This window comes from Empidonax traillii, unplaced genomic scaffold (genome assembly GCF_003031625.1).
Source record: "Empidonax traillii isolate 1590-97213 ecotype Southwest subspecies unplaced genomic scaffold, ASM303162v1 scaffold1616:size82307, whole genome shotgun sequence".
Classification (NCBI taxonomy): domain Eukaryota; kingdom Metazoa; phylum Chordata; class Aves; order Passeriformes; family Tyrannidae; genus Empidonax; species Empidonax traillii.
This window is the reverse complement of record NW_020956809.1, coordinates 20,701-44,754: the sequence shown is the minus strand read 5'-3', so window position 1 is coordinate 44,754 and position 24,054 is coordinate 20,701. Positions and strand designations below refer to the sequence as shown.

The following is a 24,054-nucleotide window of genomic DNA, read 5'->3' as shown; positions in this document are numbered from 1 at the left end:
ATGTGCCCATTTCTGACAGAACACTGGGTGGATGTGCTTAACAGAAGTCGTGTTCTCCTAGGGCTCCTGGAGGATGTACAGTTGACTTGGTGCAATATCTTCATGGCACTAAGCTCTTAATTACTTCAGATGTATGCATCAACAAATGATAAATTCTCTTAATTCAACTGAGCAACGAATGGAAAAGACTGTAGTCACACTGCTATTTTAGTATAGTGAAAAATATTCAAAATTACATGCAATTTATTCATATCCATGTAAAATATACCATAGGACAAAGTCCCAGCCTAATCCTACAATACTGGCACTAAAGTGCATAATGAGCTCCTGTAATTGCAAAGTGGTTTGCTGCATTTTAGTCTGATAATTGAGTTGGAGAAAAAGCTACAACGTCTTGAAGACAGTCAGAACAGGAGTGGGAACTCCAGACCTAACAGAAAGGTAGCTTCACTATTTATTTTGTAAAGGCAAACATAAATTGTGACTGAAAACAGGCAGCCCAGTTTCAGCCTAAAAATCATATGGTTGTTTTCTTGCTTTGAGACTGCTCAGTCTTTTCCCAAAGAAACTCCAATTTCTCCTTGTCAGAGTTTACTGTAGTTAAGACTACAGATGAGGACTTGAAGGTGGCAGTGCTCTACATTGTATAAAAGTTACATGGTGTGTCAGTGTGTGATAGTAGTAATGGGTCTCATGCATTTGCAACCACTAGTACAACACATCAGCATTGATAAGATTTCACAGCTGTAAGAAGCCCTATTCAACTACAGGAAAAGTCTAAAGAGATCTACTACAATAGCTTTAAAACACTGGATGGAACTGGCTGTAGAGAATGTGATGGCCACTATGTCCCACTAATGGGCCCCTTCTATTTCAGTATGAATGCTATCCAGAAAGGACAAAGGTGTGAAAAATAATTCACTGGGTGGTGATGAAAAATACTGTTTTGTCTTTATGTTGATCCCCTTTTAAAAAGACAGAATTTAAATACATAAATATATGAAATATATTGATAAATATCTAGAGATAGCTATGTTAATATGTAGTTTGATCAGAACTGGGTTAAACAAAGAAAATCTAGAGGCACCACCATATATAAGCATCACTGAATAAAATACTCACTATCATCTGCATTCGTATAGTTCTGAAACCAATCAGTAAGAAAGCCATATACAGCAGGGAATAAGTCTCATTATTTTAACCTGAGAACTAGGAAACTAAGGCTCAGATTCACTTAATGATGTGCCATATTCAAACAATCTCAGGTAAAGAATTCAGCAGTTCTGACTCCCCATTTTTTTACCTAGTTAAGAGTCAGAAAGGCTTGGAAGCAAGATAAGAAAACTTTGGAAAAACAGTAGATTTTCATTTGGGCCTATACTCAGAGATTATAATGAGTGAAGCACTGACTCTCCTCTTTGCCAATGGTCCTAATCAGTCATATTAGCATTAAACAGATTAGCTGGTGTAAAATCACCCTCTGTTAAAATAACTCTGAATTATACTTGCATATTGGAGAACAGAGTCTGCAGGGCTACAAATGAATAGTGCCTTGTTCTGTTTCTTGTTTAATTAATCCAAGTGTATTTAAAGCAAGCAGTAATTCATCAGGCTAAAAAATCCTGACATGTACCATATCACAGATGCAGCAAATTCACCTACATGCAAGGAAAACCTCATTTCTCACTTCCACTGGTGTTAAATTTACATGGCTTTAACTATGGTTGAGCTAATCCTTAACTCATTTTGGTGTGACAGGAAAAACAAACTTCAAATCTTCTACATAAGGCAGCTTTAAATTTGCTGCATTTTTTCCCCCAAAATTTTTTGACTCTGTTTTCAAATCAACCTTGGCTACAGATATAACATAGTGACAGACTTCCTTCTGGGCTGAGATGAGGAACAGTTACTTTTCTATGATAATTTGGACTTTAAGAAGCCTTTGATAAGTAAATAAGGATATAAGATTAGATAGAGAAAAGTTCATGAAACCAAGCTAATGTAGCACTCCAAGACATGAAGAACATGATGCTCCAGAAGCAACACCTTCCTGCAATCTGAAGAAGTATTTTCCTTCTTTCAACAGCTGAATAGAGAAGCAGCAGCTCCTCAATGCTGGGACTTGTCCTGCGACTAAAGTGCTGTTGGTCCATTTAGTAGAAGTCTCAGTCATGGCAGGGGGGTAAAGCACCAAGACTGCTGATATTTTCAAATCTCTTAGCAGCAGTAACCACACAGCAGCTTTTCTGCAAAATAAATAAAACAGGAATCCAGTTAATTCGGCAATGTATTTTTTTATTTGGTTAAGTGTTCTAGGACAACCACATGGTGGTTTCTTTGTGCATAAAGAAAAGAAAGCAGCGCTGAAGCTTCTTGCTTACAAAGGATTCTTGCAGCCACTTTTTTGTGAAATCTTTTATACAACATTATAAAGACAAGGCCTCTTTGTCAAGTGGAGAATTGATCCTGGAGGTCTCCCTTGAAATGCAGCTACTCTGCTCTTTTGCCTCTCTTGTCATACAGATCACAGCATGAAAAGGCCCGCTGCAAACCCTTCCATTTATTTGTGTTACCACTGCAAGTATTTATAATGCCAGGTCTAAATCAACTGGCACTTGAGTACATTATTTTGGGTTAAATGTGGTAACCATACAACTTGCCTGATAAAAATAGCTAAAGGGATTCTTTAAAAATATGTTATGACTATTCTTTAAAAACTGCTATGACTTTAGATCCACTCATTAAGTAAGCTCAAATAAACTCCAAAAAGAAAAACACACACAGAGGAAATAACACTGCTAAAGCCAAAACCAGATTTTCCTTCAAGTTAGATCATGGGTAGGTTACTACGTTACAAAGCTATTAAAAGTTTATTTAAAAATAATTTTGACTGCTTTTGGACTGTCAATTTATCTCAGAGTTGATTTTGGTTGTAATAGAAAATTGTGCAATACAGTGCTTCCTGCATTAGAGAAGGGAGAATTTTCACCATTTTGTTGCTGTGCTTGTTGACACAAGTTAGTGGCTTGAAACGGGAAATACATATAAAAAGACTAGTCTTGCAACGGGTCAGGGAAACCTGTTTAGAAAACTACCATGTAGAAGCACACAGGTGAGTGAACCAAACCTTCATAAAATCTGTCTCAGCACCAATGAAGCGAGGATGAATACTGAGAATCACAAAGAGATATTAACTCCCACTGGATTTCCACTGAAGAAGTTGATGCTCAGATAGTATCATATCAGGAAGTTATATGACTTCAGACAGCAAGTAGGGTATAATAATGACACCTTAGTCCTTACTGGCCTCCACTGTATGAGGGAGAGGCAGCTTCAAGTCCCTGAGATTTGAAGATCATTGACTTCTCTGTTACTACACTGCACTGTATAAAATCTGTTGTAATCTTAGTCAAAACAGAACTAAAATCCCAGCCTCCCACAATACACTCTTTTTCAGGACAAAACTTGTTGCAAAAAAACCCCAACCCATCCCTTGCCTTACCAAGCAGATGATGGATGATGGCACCATTAAAAGCTTGCTTGTGGTGAAAGGTAGACTACTTCTATTTTGGCATCCTGTTGTTACTCATGACACAGTACTAAAAGGAAGTGGTTTTACAGTGTATGTGTGCGTTCTCACATCTTGACCCTCCACTACATTTTGCCCAGAGATGGCCTCCAGAGCCATTGAGTGGTTCCCACGGTCCTTCAACAGAGGCACCAGCTTCTGTGGTGGCTGGTAAAAGTGGCCGTGGGAGTTGGTGTTGTGTTTATGGAGATACTGCTCCACCTGAGGTAGCCTGATTTCAAGATGATTGAGTGAATATGCTTTGGTCAAAGACCAGAGACAGAACATGAGAGCAGACTTGAGACTCCCTGATCCCCTGGGGGAGGCAACCAAGCCAGTCTCAGAACCACTAATGAAGTGTTTGTTAATGAAAGGGCAAAGACAAGGAGCCAGGAAAAAAGGACAGAGAAATGTTCTGTCAAAATTGTTTGGATTGTTAAAAAGGAAGATAAGTGCCCTGTTAGAACTGGGTCCTCAGAAGTGTGGAGCAGCTTCTTTTAGGGGACACCTTACTTTGATTTTGCTACAGTTAGTGGAGCTGCCCTGAGGGTCTGGCCCGTGCCTCTGCTAAAAAGTTATTACTTTTCATATTTCTACCCTTTTTAAACTGTACTTCTAACCACAGCATGAAAACCTGAAAGCTTTCAACACTGAAAAATTATTGGGTGAAATCCTGCCCCACGAGAGCCAGCGGGAGCATAACCATTCCCTCTAAAATGGCCAGGGTTTGCAGCACATATGGCTTCATATACATTAATTTTTTTGCACGTTACTGTTACTTGGTATAAGTGATAGGGCCAGTTTACATTTTGAATGATTTCCAGACAGCAGTAGGGGTGGTGGTGGTGGTGACTACAGTTTGGACCCTGCACTTTGGACTATGCGAGGTTGTCGGCTGCAGAGGCTATAGCACTTATATCTGAAGAAACACTGGTACAAACCTTCTGTTTGGCAGCTCTTTCAGAAAGGTTACTGAGCCAAGGGTGCTTGAGATACACAGTGACCTTTAGCCTTTTTCTAAGGGAAAAGAAAAACGATTAAAAAAAAAAAAAAAAAGATACCATTATTGGAGCATTAATTGAAAGTCAGTCACATCTTACCTCTAGTTAAGGTAATGGCAGAAAAACACTGCAATATCAGATGTTTAGTGAAGCTATCTTGCAAAGCACAAGAAATATGAATTAAAAAATACTGGGGGAGAGGATATAAAGGACAACATGAGCTGTAAGGTTTGTATTAGGGTAGGGTTTCCCCAAGAAAAAAATTGGTGATAGGAAGCCACACAGCACAGCTTGTGTTCTTGCAGCATTTGGAAAAGTCTGTCTGTTCCCCATATTGCAGAAATTAGAGCTTCACTGGAGCCCAGCTAAAGGAGACAAATTGTATTCTATGGATTTCATAGGATATCTGAAGAGGATAGCTCTGAAAAGATATTAACTGTGACAAACTCTCCTATTTTTACTGTGCACAAACGCTTATAAATCTTCTAGTAATCTCACAGGCATTACTGCTCTGTGAGATTATAAAGAAAACAAAATTTCAGTGAAAATTAGAATATTCTTATATTATTATATTCTGGTTTATAGTAATTCTGGTTATCCTTACTCTATATAACAGGAACGTGTTGCAAGGACAGAGCTGTCAAGACACTAGTCAGTCCATCCTGCCCAGAACCCATACCATTTCATCAGCAGAAAGGCAAGAAGGCTCTTAAGTACTAAGATATGCACAAGGTGAAATTCCAAGCTCTGCTGGGAAAGGTATCCCTTGGGAAGAGGCAGGATGAAATCAAATTCATGGGGGACTTTAGGAGAGCCTGAAAGGATTTTCAAAGCAGGAACAAGAATCATCCCCAGCTGGAAAATCCTTTTCATATGGTAATTCAGTGTTCATTTTGTAAATACTCCTATTTTGCTAAGAAATGGATCCACTCAGCAACACACAGCTTTGCATGATCTTATATTTCTTCCCAGATGCGCAAGAACTGATGAGCAAGTGTGAGCATGCAAATTGGAACAGCTGAAAAAAAGCAAGGGGGCACATGTGCCTCACAATGGCAAGAAATGAATCAGCAACAAAGACTCAGAGGAAGTTAAGAGAAATGTCAAAGCAAATTGTGATGTGGCAACACAAGAGGGCAACAGCAGATGCACAAGGATATTTAAATGTAGAGACCTGGAGTCTGTAGTGGAGCTCGTGGTCTGTTAACCATGGGTGTTTTAAGGCAGCAGTTGCACTTAATCTCCAGCTAAAGGAAAACCAGAATGCTATTAAGAGTTTTCCCCAGAATCTTACAATTCAGCAATTATCTGCTACAGGTTATACGTTCTGCCATCATGCAATGCTGTCATTTCAGAACACTATGCCAGATCACAGCTAATCCATAAACTAGGTTTTGTTTCAGAGCAAAAATATATTCAGGTAACTTCAGAAAGTTTTATAGATACAATGAACAGCATCAATGAAGTGGCATTATAATATTCTAAGTGGACATAAAAAACTTAAGTCATATTAGCTCTGCAGTGGAGCAGCACAAATGACACAACTGTGTCATGATAGATGGCATGGAACACACATTTCAAAGATATAGGGATCATATACCATTTTTCCTTGATGAGAAGCTTTGAAATGAAATCTTTGGCCTCATCAGAAACACCTCGAAATTCCTCTTCTTCAAAATCCCAGCTACAGGCCAGGATATTGTTGAGGGTCTCGTTGTCATCATCACCCAAAAAAGGAGACAATCCACTGAGGCTGAAGTAAAAAGAAATATATTCAGTCCTCCTGTCTTTCCCTTTCCTGTACAAGATCTCCAATGCGTCACTTACGATTGTTCAGTCCCTACTGGCCTGTCTTGCAAAATGCTATTGTCTAAGAATGTCCCCAGATCATTCCCATTTTTCATCTATTTACATGTTTAAATAATCGCCCTTCTTCTCTAATAAACTAATTATTACTGTCTTTCATGGTCAGTCATATTTTCCAGATCTCTGACCACTCTTGCACTACCCACCGGGAATTTACCAAGCAGTTTACATTATTCTGGAAGCGTGATGCTCAAACACTAGCGAGAGATATGCAACAAAACAAAGAAAAAACTTCATGACAATTGGCAAAGAGGAGAGATTGCTCAATACGGAATTTGGAAAGAAGTCTACATTTCCTATTTTGGGTTCAGATTTTTTTCAATCTGCCAGTATAGCAGCAAGCTTGGGTGACTGACACAGTTCATCCCAGAAACAGCTTACAAAGCAGATACTGAATCCTACTTACAGCATATAAGCAATGACTCCTAAACTCCACATGTCTGTAGGAAAAGAGACAAACTCATAATTCACGACTTCAGGAGCAAGAAATTCTGGAGTCCCAAAGTTAACTCGAAGCTTTTCCCTGGGTTTATATCTAGGAAATGGGAACATTAACAAAGGACATCAATTACAGGTCTTATTAAAGCTGCATCACAAGTTGTCTGGCACTTACAGGAATTCTGGAAGCATACAGGAAATTCAGTAGGAAAACAAGGACAGACAATGGTACAAAGTAAAAAGAAATATACCCATATATAGAATGAAAACAGTTTGCAAGCTCTATATCATACTAGGGCAAAATGCAACTGCTATAAAAAGGAAGAAATTCATACTTTAAAGACTTCTCAGAGCAGCTTTTACCATCCTTTTGGGACTTCTCCATATCATAGGCATGAAACTTTTAACCAATAAATCCTTCACTGAGGTTATGGCACCTAATTAAACTAGAAAGTGATATAGCATGGGATATATTGTAACAGCCCTTGATGGTACATTACACTCTCTTCTGAAGAATATCTTAATATTGCAGACAAGAGACTAGACAAGATGTACAACTGGTTTTGTCCATTTTAGCTGTTCTAAGATACTTTTATTCCTGCTTAGTCAGAATCAGCCCTCTTTCAACCATATACCTGAAAAAAGGCTTCAGAACAAATTTTTTCTACTCAGCTCCAAACATTCCATATTAAAAGACATCCCTGCATAAAAGAAACAATTAAATTTGTCCTAACAACAGTAGAAGGCAGTTATGTATGAAATACATAACTGTAGAGACGCAATATTTTCTCCATTGTTTCCTAATCCATTCATGATTAGTGAGAACACATGCATGTACCTTCTTGCCAATCCAAAATCAATAATTTTTATTTGATTTGCCTCTCGATTCACACACAGGATATTCTCAGGCTGCCAAGAGAAACAGAAGAAAAAAAGCACTTTAGTGAGGTTGAAAAAGCAGGCTTTTAGCAAACTGTAGGGAGAAAAACACTAAAAACAGAGCAAATATCTCCTAAGCACCTTTTGCTTTCCTCCTTGTTCAGATTTCTCTGCATGGGTAGCCCCCTTGCTGTCACACAGCCATTGGAGCTGTGCATTCTGTGCTTTGCAACTGCTTTTTCCTCTCCGTGGCTTTTCAATTTGACATAAGGCAGCGGTTCAGATAAAGAACACATTAGGGGGAGGGGGATAGGGAAAGCAGACTTCCAAAGAGAGGTTTCAGAATGCTATCACTGGGATTGAACAGACCTTAATAAGCTGACACTGATTTTCAAAAAAACAGATTTTGCTGAGCTTTGAAATTTATCTTACAGGTTTACATTTCTGAGTTCACAAATGTTCTGTCAGACTGAACATTAATATATTAAGCTAGTCACATCAGCTTTATGCTTTTCTCAGACATTTTAGCAAAAGATAGGATTCACAGGTTAAATCCCTCTGGATTTTCATAGGGCCAAATGCTACTCTTCACTTTCCTGGCAGGAATCCTTTAACTTCCAAGAATTACTGCAAATTCATACAGAAGGGACTGAGAACAGGATTTGGCCAATTGTCTTTGAAACGTAAATACCTAAAATACGGTCTCATATTCATTGCCAGCACTTTTATAGCTGCTCTGTCTTATTGCTCACTGAGTCCTCTTTGAAACAAAACAGCCCTTAACACTTAAAACATTAGTTAACCTTTGTCACCATTACTAATTCATTTTACATTAGGACTTTTAAACACCATATGTCCATAGTTTCCTAGGTCCTGGATGATTATGGTCAAGATTATTTTCTTTCCATTTCAAGCTTTCTTTCCCAAACTCATTTGTTACTGACAGCAATCTATGAACAAGCAAAACAGAAGGGAGAAGCTGTAGCTGGCGAGCACGTGAAAAGAGGTCTCTGGGATTAATTTCTTGAACTGTATATGTATCTTTTTGTCAGCAGTTTGACCTCATACTAAAACTGTGCCATCTCCAAGGTCATAATTAATGTGTCCCAAAGAACCATGTGAACTTCTGTTTGACAGGTTTCTAGGTAACTGGATGTTTATAAAGAGAAAAGTGAGTCTGGTCATTGATCAGCTACTGAAGCAGGTCCCAACAAGCATCTGCTCATTTGCTTAACCACTGCAACAATATACATGCTAACAACATTAAGGATGTACTATATTAGCTCAGTTATTACAAGCCAAGAACAGCAGCCATAATAAAAATCTCACCAAAGAGAAAATCATCTTGTGCACTTTTTGTTTCTTTTTGCTTTGTTGTAAAGCTCAGGGATCACTAGGAAGCTTTATAGACAGTCATAAAACTAAAGCCATCACCCCATTTTATTCCTGCACTAAATAGAGTTAAGAAACAATTCTATTATTCAATAAAAACTTGGGCTAAGGGAGAAAAGCCAGCTTAAATATACAATTTAATGAAAAATAACAACAAATGTTTTCTTAGGGGTGATCGTTAACCATTTGCAGTCAGCCAGAGTAACGATGTGAAACTGGTGGATTTGTTTTTAAAAAGAAGTGAGGAGACTTGTGTATATAGTCAAGTAGTTCATATACCTAAGTAGAAGATTTAACTAGGTCCACAGTAGAGGATCTGACACCTTTCTCTGGGCTTTCTGCTACACTAACATTTACTGACTAGTCCAACACAGACATAGTGTATTCATTACATTACCCACTGACTATTTTTAGTTCTTTTATTTTAGCACGTACTTTTTAATGTACTTTCCCTTAATCTGGCTATCTATTGATGCCTTTTCATAACTACAGCAGTTTAGTGTAGTCCTCAAAAACTTGTGCAGGGTTTATGCTGATCCTGAATGACTCTTGAATTTAGTTCCACTCACTCATGTCTTGATTTCTGCATAGTAAAAAATTGGGATAATTGCTAATTAAATAGTATTTCCACAATATCTTGAGATTCAAATGTTGAAACTGAAAACAGTAAGGTATTTGTACTCAGCTGCTGGCTTTCTGTAAAATATGTCTGTAGAAAATTCAAGCACTATGAGACTTGATGACATATGACCAGAATTCTCATCTAATTTACTTAGTCCTGTAGTAATTTAACTGATCTCAATGTGGTAAAGTAAATATGCATTGATATAAGGAAAGCAGAAAGGCCCTTTGTTGTTTCTGCCATGGGAATCTGCTAAGCTATATGGCCTACCATTAAGAATAAGAATTTCCACATCTGTCATTGCACAAAACATACATCTCAATACTTTACCTTGAGATCCAAATGAAGAATGTACATTTGGTGCATGTACTGAATTCCCTTGCAGATTTGTTTTATGAATGAGATAGTATCCATCTCTGTCAAATTGTAGTTTTCATCAATAATTCGGTCAAATAACTCTCCTCCTTCCACACTGAGGAGAGAAAGACAATAAAGCAGTGACCAAGTCCAAATCCAATCCCATACATTTAGATTAATACAGAATTTACACGACTGACTATTTTAATCATTCACAGTCAAGTGCAGTAAAATGGGTCTACAATATGAGCTTATACCTTGATCTGAATTTTCCAAATCTGGGTTCTTAAACTGACTTTAGGGCAACTATTTTGTTCCTAATTAGCCTTATAACTCACCATAAAAACCAGGGTTATCCTTTAAGGCACTGAGTATAAGGATTAGGCAAAACACCTAATCTGGCTTCTCTTCGGTGTAAGATTTGCCTCACAGAATTTGAGATATTCTGAGAAGTTTGTTTCTTACCTGACATAAATTAAAATTATAAACCAAAGTGAAGATACATAACACAGCTCTATCTTCAAACGGAACAGTGGCTTTAAAGCATCAGTAACGTGGCACATCACTGGAAAAAATGCATAAATGGCTGCATGGGAAAACTTTTTTCTTAAAGTCCCTTTTTTTTTTTCTGTTTTTCTTGAATACATATTTCATATGTTCTTTCCTGTAAGAAGCTCTATTTCTAATTTCAGGAGAAAGCAAGAAGAAAATTGACAGTTCTAGCAAAAGTGGTGAAGACATAAAGGGAAAAAAACCACACTTACTATTCCATGACGAGTACAATGTCATTTTTAGATTCAAAGGCATCATATAGCTGGATGAGGTTCACGTGATTCAGCTGGTTCATGACATTGATTTCATTTTTAACTTCATCCTGTAAAGAGTCATGAGTATTGCTTCAGATGCTTTTTTTTAAGAAAGCTACATGAAACAGGACATAGTTTGAAGCAAACATACATTATGCTCATGTATTCACTTGTGGCAACTAAACACAGGGCTTTCCTTTGATTGTTCCTGCAGTGGTAGATGTAAAGGCTATAGGAACTACTACACTGAACTCAGGGCTTGAGTGGGGGACTGCTTCAGTAAAGCTATTTGGTGGAAAAGGAAGAAGAGAGCCCACACGGACAAGTGATGGGTTCACAGGGATGTAAAGAAAAAAGAGAAGCAGAAAATGGCTTGGTTCAAACAGCTCTAGGTGCACAAAACCAGGCTAAGAAAAGTCCAGGACAGTCCTCAAAACCTAACTTTGCAATCAGAGGAGAGAGACTGGTACCTCCATTTACTCCAACTGTTTCAGACATGCAGTTTAGGATGGGATGAATCATTCTGTGATGGTGTTAGTCTCTCTCCATTGACTACAAAGGAATTCTTCCTGATCAGCTTGACCACAGCTATACCTTAGCAACCCCAGTTAGTTGAGACAAATCCTGCTCCTGAACGCCATTAATGACACTGCTGTCACACAAAGGATGATATGCATGTCTTCCCTGTGAAAGCAAGCCACAGAAGGTTTGCAAAACAGGTCAAATTAATTCCTCTCATCTGTATTTACGTTGAAGCTAGGAGTCCAGACCAAGCCTGTTATCAACATGCCTCTACTAAAGAAAATGCTAACACAATTAACAACAGAAAGAAAGAAAAAAGAATTAGTGGAAGTTTTGAAGGAGAAGGGAAATAGCATTAGAGTCAGTGCTAATCCAGCAGGTCCTATGAGTGTGATGGCTTATGAGACACTTGGTCATGGTCTTTTGTGTTGCTGAAGAACAGACTAATATTACACTCTACCAACCTTCTGTTTTGGACCTTTTGCTTTTATAATTTTGGCTGCTAGCTTGAGACCCGTTGCTTTCTCTTCGCATTTGTGCACTTGTCCAAATCGCCCTCTAGAGAAAAGGAGGAAGAAAAAAATCATCCAGTGGTACTGGTGTCAGCTCTGAATGTAAACTGCAACATAAACAACTTAAATTATCCTCTCCCTACTAGATTCCATTTCAATTGCTCTACTGTTGCTATTTTGTTGTGGAGATTATACTTACTACTACTTATTTAGGCACACCAAAAGTCACACACTGTTCTATCTGGTATATCACACTTATATGATTCACTATACTCACCTCATTACATGCAATGACTAATCCCAGAGCAGGCATCATACTCTAAGGATAATGACTCGTGCACAATCTGCCTCCCTCCGTCACATCATTCTCCTCCTTGGGATGGTTGTGATTCCAGGAAGAATCAAAGCCTTACCCAAGAGCATGCTGCCATCAAAAATTACAATATCCCTCTATCCTAAATAATGTCAGCATGAGAGACATTTATGCCTTGCTTTCCAAGTTGATTTACTCTGCCTGACTTACCCTCCCAGAATTTCATCCTCGTTGACATTATAATAACTGTTGATCCCCACCCTTTTGGCTGATACAATCCGGTGATCAAATGGTGCTGGTGGAGTAGGAATATCATCTACAAAAGAAAAAACAGACAGATGGGATATCAGTGGTCACACATAGTGCTTGTCTGTCACACATTTTATTCCCTCTTTTGCCCAGATAAGTTCATTTAAGAACTGAATACACTTACTGAAGCCTTTATAGATAGGTCTTTCTCTGTTATTTAAGAAGGGGTTTATTTCAGAAGTTCTAGCTCAGAAAAAAGGTGGTTGTTTGGGAGCTACACTAAGACAAGGACTCCTTTATTAAGTTATCATATTCTGCACAACAGTAGGAAGAGGCAAAGACCTGTACAAATGCTGTATCAGTGTAGCTTCGTGCCCGCAAAGGGCCTCAGCCATTCAGCCTTATCTCTGTTTAAAATATTTTTTTCCTCCTCAGATACTGTTAATAGGTGAGCATGTACTGTAAGTCTCCAATTGGGTAGGAAGAGAAACTGAACTCTTCTCCAGACACAGCTACGAAAGGCTATTTCCCAGCTTTTGCTGTTCACAGTGAAGAATCCTCTTTACTGATTGACACAACTTGTGGTCATCACCTTTAAGCATCACATTTAGAGCTTATGCACATGGGGAAGCTTCCCCCTGGCAGACAGCATTTGGGATTTCCAGTATGGCTCTGGATCTGGTATGGTAGGACATATGGTAACTGACACATGGTGCTCTGAAGAATTTTTGTCCTTAAAAAAGGATGACAGACAAAAGGTAAAGGGGGGCACAGAGAAGGTTTGTGTTCCCAACCTCACACTGCAGCAGCTATGGAGTTTCAACAGATCTCTGGTGTTATTTTCTGGACCTCCACATGCTGGACCTTTCTGCCATCCTGATGTTAAAATCCCTGCTGGAGACCAGCCCTCCATGCCTAATTTGGACTTTTTGCAGGGTGTTGTGACTTCAATTTCATACCCACGTTGTTTTCCATTTGATTGATATTCCCGAGAGTGACCTTTGGCTGACCAAGGTGACAAATACTTCTTCAACTGTTTGGGAGGGCTACAGCCCCAGTGTTTCCACATGAGCTCTGTGGTTTGGAATGCCAGCTCCTTTTTGTGTGAGGCTTGTTGAGCAATTTTAAAACCATCTATTACTCCAGTGAAAAGGATCAAAAACACAAACAAAAAACCCCATGACAGCATGTAGCTGGCAGAAACACTTTGGTCATTAACGTAGCAGTAGATTGTCCTTATTCACAGTGAATGTCCATTTTTCCTGGACACCAGCTGTGTACCTAGATTTTTTTTTGACAGCGTTAATAACTTACATGGTCAGGAAGTTAGTTCATGGTCAAGGAATTGTGAAAAGCTGGGGCTTCTGGAAGTTTGCCACCTACTTGGGATTCTGCAGAGTTTGAATTGCACGACCATAAGTATGGGTCTTTGTGTGTTACCAAGACCCACAAAATGCCAAGAAAACCTCTACCCTAAGGCAGAATTTGACTCTAACAACACAAATTCCAAGGGCTCCAGAATGCAAGTGACAGAAGAAAATGTCTTTATAAAAGCTCAGCTCCAAACCGCTACCAAACTTTGGGCAAGGAAATGTTCTTTTAAAGAGGCCAGTCTCCTTTTTAAAACTATGTAAGTTTTTGCCTTCAAGATGTTCCCAGCAACAGACCCTCTATTTTTCTTTACCTGAAAACCAGAGGAGATTCCTCCCTATTCAAGAATGACCTCCTATTGCAGATCAAAGATGCTCGAGCAGAGACACTCTAACCTTAGTACCATCCCTCTGCCAGAGCTCAGGACAGTTTATAAATTTTAAAGTTTTAGTACACTATCTCCTGTTTCCTGCTACAAAAACCTAGCACAAACATGTAACAAATGTTTCCCTTCTGCACTTTCCCCCCACTCCCAAAGCAAAGAAATTCATTCTGCGTCCTATGCATGCACATGCAGACACAAATAGCTTCAAATCTTTCAGGCCCCCTTCTCATGTGCCACAATTTCACATACAGGGATAGGCACTGAAATTCTCAAGCTGCAGGTCTAATATTAGAAATCTCTGCCTCATCATGGTGAGCATGCTTCAGAGTTTGGTGCCTGAGCACCATTTATCTGGCTGTTCAACAGCATCACTCAGGCTTCCACACAAAAGTTGTATTTCTTTAAAGGCTGCAGTTGTTTTCACTTCAGATTAGAATGGCATGAATATAAGCAAGCTGGTTTTTCAGGCTACGTCTAGAGCACTGCAGATTCTCTGTTAACACACAGTCTCAGCACTTCCAGAGGTCAACCAATTTTGCCACACATGATGTAATTTCTCCCTCCACTTTATACTTCAGAGTCTTAGCTCTTTTGTTGAAAGAGGGAGAGAGGATAGTATTAGTGGAGTAGTTGTGGCAGAAGCAAAGCCTCTAAGATGGAAGCAAGCAGAACTGTGTTATTTCTCATCAGCTTAGGACGTGGTCCATGAACAACTGTTTCCAGTCAGAGCTACCATGCACATCATTTCCCCCTACCAATTACAATCATGAAATAATTCTCTTCTACAGATATCTCTCACTGTTCCTCACTGTAATACCCATGGAATTAAATGTTTTGCCTTTAAGATACTTCCTTTAGGAGATTTTTATGGTTTTAAATATGTCATCAGCACTTTCTGCAACTACCCTGCTCTTTTTGTTATCATCTTTGATTAGACCATCATTCACTCGATGCTTACTGCTACCGCTATGCACAAATTGGCAGGTCTGCTCAGTATTGATCTATAATTTCCTGTACCTTTTTCGCAGCTTTTACACCTGCAAGGACAAAACATGGCATTAGCGCAGGATACACTTAAAGCAGAGCAAATTTAGAAATACAGGTGAAAAATGCCTACACATACATTGCATTCAAATAACATTACCTTATTTTGTTTCATGGTGTAATATAAACTGGTTTAATATTCACTTTGAGAAATAAAAATGGCCCCTAAATTAATCATGCCAGCAAAATAATTCTCAATTACTGAAATCCTCACTTGAGTTCTTCTAAATTTACTTAACGTTTGGCTATCAATCTCACCTTTAAAACAAAGGGAAAGTATTGGAAATATACTATATTCATATGGGTTCCTGAGAGCTTAAACCTGTTTATCCCTGAAGGGCTACATATCAACACAGCAAAGAAAGAATTACAGTAAACAAATTTATCAGTTTAATTGTCTGGGCCAAGTTTGACATTTTTATGTTATCCCTTAAGCTACTACATTTTGCAATAAGTTAATTCCCAGTTGGCAATGGCCTAATTCCCAGTGGTCTAATCTAACCTTATTTTGCTCATATGTTATAAGACACTGCAGTATATAAACATAAAAATGGGAGCATTCTCCTCAGAGATAAAAAATGGCATAACATAATACCCATGTTCCTAATATCTTCCAAGCAAACAATCAAAGCACACTGCTAATACCGTGTATGATAGATTGTTCGACTGTCTGGTTTAAGAGTATAACTTCACTCAGATCAGAGAGATAAACATATTTTTCATTTCTGAATTGGGCTAAATTTTCACCACTATTTATATTAACCAGCCACTTTGACTTGAAACTTGAATGACACATTTGTCTAAAGCATGGGTCTCTTAAAAACGTGCAGCATGAGCTTCACATCTTACCTTCCCTCTAGTGCCTCTTGATCATCGCTTTGTTCTGCCTCATCTTCCTTTTGGGAAGGAGCTGATGGTTCCTCAACATTTTTTTCACTCTTATCGGCATTTCCCTCCCCTTCATTCTCCCTCTCCTCTTGCTCTTCATCTCCAGGCACCTGATGTTCCTCCCTCCTCTCCTCATCTGCTGGGGACTCATTCTCTATCTCCTGCACAGTTAGCCTTTGACAAGCATCATCAACAGCATTTTCTTCCTGCTGCTTTGCTGGAGCCAATGATTCCTGAACAGAGTTTCTCCTATATTCTCCTACATTCTGTTCTTCCTGAACAGAATTTCTCCTATATTCTCCTACATTCTGTTCTTCCTGAACAGAATTTCTCCTATATTCATAATAAGTTTCAAAAGCCAAATTTTCTTCTTTCTCCTCTGATCCTTCAGTATGAAATTTGGGAGGATCCACCTCAAGCAGAGCAGAACTTTCCCTCTTGGCATTTTCCTCATTGAGCTTATCAACTTCTTCTTCCTGAGAGCTGGACTGGCTCTTCTGGATGGCCCCCTCTGTAAGTGAAGAGATTGCAAAGGAATCTGTCAGTTTTTTTCTGAGAGTCAGTAACAATATTAAAGTAGGGCTGTACACTTAGCATAAATTTAGCTGCATTTTGAACTAGGCATTTGCTTTTCTCTTCCACTGTCAAGGTCAGTTCAAATGTCTCCTAAGCAAGAGCAGACTACTTATTCAAAACAGAGATGTCATGGTGCACAAATGCTTCCTTTGACACACAGCATTAGAAAATGTTTTTCTCACTCAAAATTATTGTCAGACAAGTCAAGGTTAATAAACTCCTCTGGCAAAGCACTTTTTTGAGCTTGAGTTTGAGACCTTGCACAGGCATGCGAAAAGTATATTGATGTTTCTTCAACGATTTTCACTCATGCTGTTGAGCACACGTAACCCAAACAACTTCACTGGAGCTACTCAGGAACATAATGGCTATTTTTGTGCTATTTCTTAGGAACTAGAAACTGATTAGAGAAAAAAAAAGCTCAACCTGTTGAATCTGGTGGCTTCTTTTCTTTTGTTTCTGTTTCATTCAAATGTAATTTTTCTTCGATGACCTGTGGAAAAGGCAATTGACATATTAGTCAATGTATACAGTTTACATATCTTATTGGTCCTCATGAAATTGCAACCTGACTTTTTTTTTGGTCAAATGCAAATACTCTGTATTGTAACTCACACGTTTCCTATAAATGATGGTCCTTACTATAATGACTACCAGGCTAATTGAATTGGTAACAGTGTAAAGCAAGGGAAAGTGTAAAGCAAGAGTTGTAATCAGCATCAGTGTTGGCATAAAAACAGCCCAGAAAAGATCAGGACTGAACTTCAGAAACTAAAAGAAAGAAACATCCAGAAATCAGCTGTTTCTCTGCGTTAGATTTTGCTGTTAAAAACTAGGTTAAACCAAAGCTCAGAATACTTAACATTCTAGTAAAATGCTCAGTAACAGTCTTAATGACAGATATCAAAAAGTTTCTTGCTGTTAATCAACATCTGGTAATGGCTTTTTTAATGATGCAACAATTTATTACGGGCTGACTGAGACAGTAACCAGGAATTGGAGGGTATAAGACATACCTTCAGCTTTGTAACCTTCTCTTATCTACGTTTTACAATGTTGCAGTGACATCTAGAGGCGATTCATACCAACCCAGGTCCTCCTAAAACCTCTTCTCTTACAGTTACCTTTGTGGATATTTACTCATATTCTTACGCTATGTGCTGTTTCTTCACTTGCCACTCCTAGACTTGTTAGTAGGATGGTGACCACGGGACACCATGGTCTCTGCTGTTGCTCAGTGCTCCTTTTTCACCTGCCTTCTTCTTCTCACAGTACTATGAAACTGGCACTATTATTATTATTAATTGATCCACAAGGTGTGAAAAATGCAGATCCCTCCAAATATTTTCAAGAGGAACTGCCAGCTACAGCAGTGTCATGCATACCCCAACAAAATATACAGGGTCAGGCACTTAATTTCAAGTGTCTTAATCACATGATTAGTCCCACAGCTTATTCATATTGTACTCTGGGCATGAACCAGTTCTATTACTAAACATTTGTTCTGTACTAAACATTCTCTGCACTTTTTGTGATTTTTTTTATTTATTTTAACATCATCAGGCTATGTAGAAAATAGGTATGAAATCAAAGCAATGTGTATCAACTATAAACAGAGTTCAAGGGAAAGGAAATTCCATGAGAAGCAAAAAAGGGTTGAGAAAAACTGGATGAACCCGCATGGAAGGATTACAACAACACTTTTTCAGAAAATCTTGATCTGCAAGGTACAAGGAAACTGTAATATGAGCATAAGACCTGAGACTGACAATTATTTGGGATGTAGTTGGTCCCAGGCTGTTGCAGGCCACTAAATGAAAAAAAGCCTCAATACAACAAGGTAAGTACTCTTGAAATATAAATCAGAGCCTTGTTCCCACAGAACTTAAATGTAATTATTCCAGATGAATCACAGGGAATCAATCAATGCTCATTCTGCTATTTTAAAGGTGAAAGGCAATTAAAAAAAAAAAAAAAAAAAAGGAAAAAACTCAGATTTGTTTATTCTGAAATGTGACTGCAATTAGTAATGCACTCAGATTCCTGTAAGTATGTCAGCCTCACCGCACCACTGAGGACATCAGCTCTGATCAAACACAGTCAGCTGAGCAAATAACCAGAGAAATGGCCTCCAAGCCCTTTGATGCATAGGGCCAGATTTCACTTCTGCAGACACACAGCGCTTCCTACTAAATATTGCTGTAGTTTGCAGGTGTGAAATACAGAAGCCAGCTTTTGAAAATCTGTCTAGTAGAGGAACACTGGATGGTGCTGAATACCTGAGACTGCCAGGGCATTACATAAAATACTACTATGTTTATTCAAGCACCGTTTCTGATCTCTTATACTTTAAGAGCAGATGAGGAACTCAAAATAATTTAAATGAGGGGGGGAAAAAAGAATACAAATGAAACATTTACTGATATTCTTCACAATCAATGTGCAATAAATACAGGGGCAATAGTGCACAAGAATAAGAAATACAAATATAAGGACTAGGTATCTGTAGACACATGAGTAATCTATACATGAACATCCCAATTTTCTACATGTTTGCTATTTGCAGTAACATGCGACTTCAACTTGTCAAATCTTGACCTGGCAACAAAACCAAGAAATTTTGCTCATTATTTCTTCCCTGTAAAGGGAGGGGTTTCCGAGGTTCTCTGGAGCTGACAGAAGTGAAAGTATCCTTCCTATCCCAGCCACAGGAGGTACAAAACCTCCTTGTAGTTCTCCTTGTCGTTTTTCAGGGACACGCATGAAGTCCAACCCCAGGCAGCTGCTCTGAGAGCCCATCAGTCCCAAAAGCCATGACACTCATCTGAAAATCTCATACGAAAGGTGATGTGGTTTGTTAATTGCATCTACCCCATCTGAGTACACTCCATACCACTCCTCTTCCCTCAGCCTGTTAGCAGGCTTCTTTAAAGTCTTTTTAACTTTATCCCTAATAATTTTTTATTTATTGATGTATTATTCTTCCTGAACTTTGGTGACATGTGACTATTTCCAGTCTGTATTTTCTAAAATTAAAGTAATCAATATTCCTTAGTGGAAATTATGCCTCCATATTATTTTTTCCTTTTTCTTAATGACTTGAATATGCCCAATTGGGTTAATAGCACTGCAGTAATTTTTCCTATTCACACAAGCCAAAAGCTTTCAATGAATTTTTCATTTTCATTTCACAAAAGGTTAAATATAAAAGTGACCCTGTAATGTCGTTGTGACCCTGTAACATATACCAAAAAAAAAAGTGTCTGTATCTACAAAATTTGTTAGTGCGTCTTCAAAAATATATTTTCCAGACTTAAACATAGCCTTTCATACAAAGTATTGTTGGACTCTAAGTAATAGATACAGAATAAAAACCCAGGTGATGATACAGAATAATGTGAGATAGCCCAGAGGTGGAAACTTCAGTGTAGACCAATGGAAAAAATCCCTTTTGGAAATTTTGTAAATTGACTTTAGAAACCTGCAGAAATTAAGCCATAAGTAATTATATACACAAATATAATATATTCTAACAGAAATTTCAAATGCAGCAAAAAAATAATGTCTTTTATAGACATCTGACTCCTTTTTAATGAGCTCTACATAGTTAAATTACTTCTTTATACTGTAGTAGAACTACCCTTGGAATGTTTTTTTAGCTAACTTTCAGATTTTTTTATTCACCTAATAAAACTCTTTGATTCTTTTTTTTTCCTACTGCAAAATTTTTTGTAATGAATGGTCTCATGGAACAGCCTCAACCATTTAGTTAGAGGTCCTTTATCACCCCATCCTTCATCACTCCATCACACTACAGGACCATGAGTTTTTTAGCCTGGAGAAGAAGATAGATGGGAGACCCTATCAATCTCAGCTACCTGAAAGGAGGTTGTAGTCAGGTGTCGGTCTCTTCTCCCAGGCAACCAGCAGTAGGACAAGAGGGCAGAGTTTTAAGTTGTGCAAGGGGAGGTTTAGGTTAGACATTAGGAAGTTCTTTACAGAGAGAATGACTGGGCATTGGAATGGGCTGCCCAGGAAGCTGGCGGAGTCACTGTCCCTGGAGGTGTTTAGGAAGAGACTTGATGTTGCACTTAGTGCCATGGTCAGTTGACAACGTGGTGTTTGGTCACAGGTTGGACTTGGTGATCTCAGCGGTATTTTCCAACCTACTTAATTCTGTGAGTTCATTTTATATCAAGACATTATTATTCTCAACTTCCACCTGCCACAAGCCTTTGCATATGCCTAAACCACATTTTAACTCAGTGTCACTTTCTCATATTCTTGATAGTTTACAGAACTGTATTATGGCAAGATACGCTGGTTTCATGTAAGGTCTAATCATCGTTCATTTATCAAAATTATTAAGTTCCTTGAGATTTGTAATTAATGAATTTCCCTAAAAGCCAGAAGTCAGCCATGGCCTTTGCCACCTGAGCACTGTATTGTGAATGCTCCCAGTATCTCCTCATCAGTACACAGGAGAATGCATGACATACCACAGAGACCTTGGGGCCACCACATACACGGTGATGCCTCCTGTGCTATGCATCAGATCTGGAATTCATCCCCTCCTGCCCTTTTGTGTTCCCTTCAATACACATCCCTTTTTACCCCAGCGATGTAAAATATTCAATGAAAGTATTTCTGATACAAACTTATAAATGCTACAAAATGTACACATGGGAATTCTGCTTTTACTGGCAGGCAGTACGACATTATTTTTTGCTACACTGCAACAACCACTGGCACCTTCAGGCAAAGGTTTTGATTCTTCCAGGATTTTTAAAGAGCTCCTTGAAGTAGATAAATAAATCATTCTCCTGTAAAAACCAAACTCAAAACACAAATATACTCTAATCACACACAAAAAAATAAGCTCTGAACCATAAGAATCATGATTCCCCCAATAGGAAATACAAGAGAATTTCTATATGACCTGCTGCCTTGAAAATACAATGGTAATGAGATAACAACCTCCGCTTGTGAAAAATCCCTCAGAACAACATCATCCTAGGGGAGAAGCTGAAGATCAGTGAAGCCAAAGCCTTGTCCATTTCCCATTTCAGTTTGACAACTTCCCACCTGCTGTGCTTGAGAAGCAATGTCCTGTTTCAAACGGATGCTTCCTCCTGCCAGGCCATTCTTTTCAAAATAGGGGATCTTACACTGAAGAGTAGAAAAGGCTTTCATGCAACCAGACTCCTGACAGAGCCCATGGCCTCAATGAAGATGCAATATATTGCCCTAACAGTTACAGATTTTAAACATCTTTACTTTTGCCTTGAGGTCTAGTCACTGTCATTTAACACAGTCAGTGTCAAGCACAAGCAGAGCTTTGGAGGTAGATTTTTTGACTCCAATTGATTGGTACAATTTTAATGTCTCTGGAATACACAAAGGTCCAAAATAAACACCAATAAATCTTAGGCTACCAGTACACCCACTACGACCAGAGCATTCAGCATTACCTGGCTTTGACACATGTCCTATCACTGCAATTGGGAATTCAAATCAACAGGTTGATATCATGTCTGGATTTCTCATCTGAACAAATCAGAGGCAATGTCAGGCAAGCACAGCCACTGAAGAATTCAGCTGCTTCTCTTACCAACACACTGGACAGCCTCACATCTCTTCCTTCCCTATACTGCTCAATGTCCTTACGTGTGTGATGACTGACAGGGAGCACATGTGCCTCATATGCACCCATGCCATAATCCCAAAATTTTCCAGGTGCTGTTCTTCACCTTTTCTCCATTACTATGAAATGGGTCATCCTCCAGAGTGGATTCCACTATTGTCACAGTATAAGAAAGGAGCAAAAAAAAACCATCTTGAAAGCTAAATCACTGGCAGATCTTTTCAACTATGGGCATGAACCACCCATTTGTCAAACTATTCCAGTAATTTTTTTTTTTTTGTTATAATATCAGTTAAGTAGTCCCACTGTAAAGAGGATGTTTCTTAGCTTTACTAACTTAGTTGAATTAAGCTTGCAACGGCATGAAAGGCAAATATCTTCAGACTTTTTGAACTGCCCTTCCCAAGCTGTTTTGGAGAAATCACAGGTGGGCGATTTCCATCCAAAGCATTATGAACTTAAGAAATCATGCCCTAGAGCTTTGAAGACTCACTTATAATTGTACTCCAGAAATGCTGGTCTCCTATTAATGCACTTCATTTAACAGGAAGGGGATTTGGGGAAAGACCTGTTTTGTTTTGTTTTTTTTTATTTCCCCTTTATAGACAGATCTCCTTCATTCTGATAAATGAATGGTGATTAGACCTTACTCAAAACCAGAATATCTTGTTATAATACAGTTCTGCAAACTATTGTTTCTCACCATGCAGAACCCAGCAAATGGAATGTGATGGGACTCCCTCTAGGTTCTGTTGGGGCTGCTGCCCAGCCACTCATCACCACTCCTCCTCATTGCTGCACATGTATGCAAAACCCAGGGTGCTGCTAGGATGGCACAAAATTAGTTGTGTTCCAGAGAAGCCACTCTTGTCATTAAAAGTCAGTGTGGTGGAGACCCCACATTTAATTGCAACCCCATTCTCCTACCAGAGGAAATAGTCAAGCATGGTACCCCTACTATTTCTCACTGGGGCTGAGAGGAGTCATCACCAGAAAACTGCCTAGATGGCTAGGACATTTGATGACAAAAGGTGAATCTTAGATGACTGCAGTGGACAAAGACTTATTGCCTGAGCAAATCCTTCCTACCTCTTTCTGCTTTTACAGGACTACTCTCCAATGACCTGTCTTACATTGCTTTCCTGCACTTACCAGCTATCTCTTGATCTTCATCATGAAGTCTCATGAGTTTTGTAAAGGAGTTGTGTTGGATATCTCAAATAGTCACTCTAACATATAGGCATCAATGTCCTGCCCATAAGGCATCTGATGTGGCATGCAGGTATTTGGAAATCAGCTGTACCTGCTTTGATTTCACACATTTCTCAGATTTGTAGAGAGAGCAAAACCACAACAACAGTGCCCAGGGCACGATTTTATGCATGGGATATTGTACAGCACACAGCAAGTTCTGAAGACAAATGAAAACAAAATTAATCAGTATTCTGAATTGGAAGGGCATGAAAAAACTCTTAGGGTTGTCAGTAAGGGAGAGAATGGGGCAAAACAAGATGAAAACATTGTCCTGAGAAAACATACCAGTTTTATAGACATTTAGAGGAAAAATTACAATTCTAATGTATTATAGATCACTCAAAACCAGAAATACTTCTACCAAGAA

At 38.7% G+C, this 24,054-nt stretch overlaps 1 protein-coding gene across 1 annotated transcript in view; it reads right to left on the bottom strand.

The window, feature by feature from the left end:
* Positions 1 to 2,107: 2,107 nt before the first annotated feature.
* Positions 2,108 to 24,054, bottom strand: part of LOC114070606 (myosin light chain kinase 3-like) — a 26,825-nt gene continuing 4,878 nt past the window's right edge. Inside the window, exons 2-14 of the mRNA XM_027908125.1 lie at positions 17,216 to 17,282; positions 16,175 to 16,724; positions 15,299 to 15,318; positions 12,487 to 12,592; positions 11,916 to 12,009; positions 10,888 to 10,997; positions 10,097 to 10,238; positions 7,712 to 7,782; positions 6,842 to 6,970; positions 6,170 to 6,322; positions 5,744 to 5,816; positions 4,510 to 4,585; positions 2,108 to 2,246 (exon numbers count right to left, since the gene is read on the bottom strand). Of these exons, the coding sequence (XP_027763926.1) occupies positions 4,538 to 4,585; positions 5,744 to 5,816; positions 6,170 to 6,322; positions 6,842 to 6,970; positions 7,712 to 7,782; positions 10,097 to 10,238; positions 10,888 to 10,997; positions 11,916 to 12,009; positions 12,487 to 12,592; positions 15,299 to 15,318; positions 16,175 to 16,724; positions 17,216 to 17,282 (1,563 nt within the window). The 3' untranslated portion in view covers positions 2,108 to 2,246; positions 4,510 to 4,537. The remainder of the gene's footprint in view (positions 2,247 to 4,509; positions 4,586 to 5,743; positions 5,817 to 6,169; positions 6,323 to 6,841; positions 6,971 to 7,711; positions 7,783 to 10,096; positions 10,239 to 10,887; positions 10,998 to 11,915; positions 12,010 to 12,486; positions 12,593 to 15,298; positions 15,319 to 16,174; positions 16,725 to 17,215; positions 17,283 to 24,054) is intronic.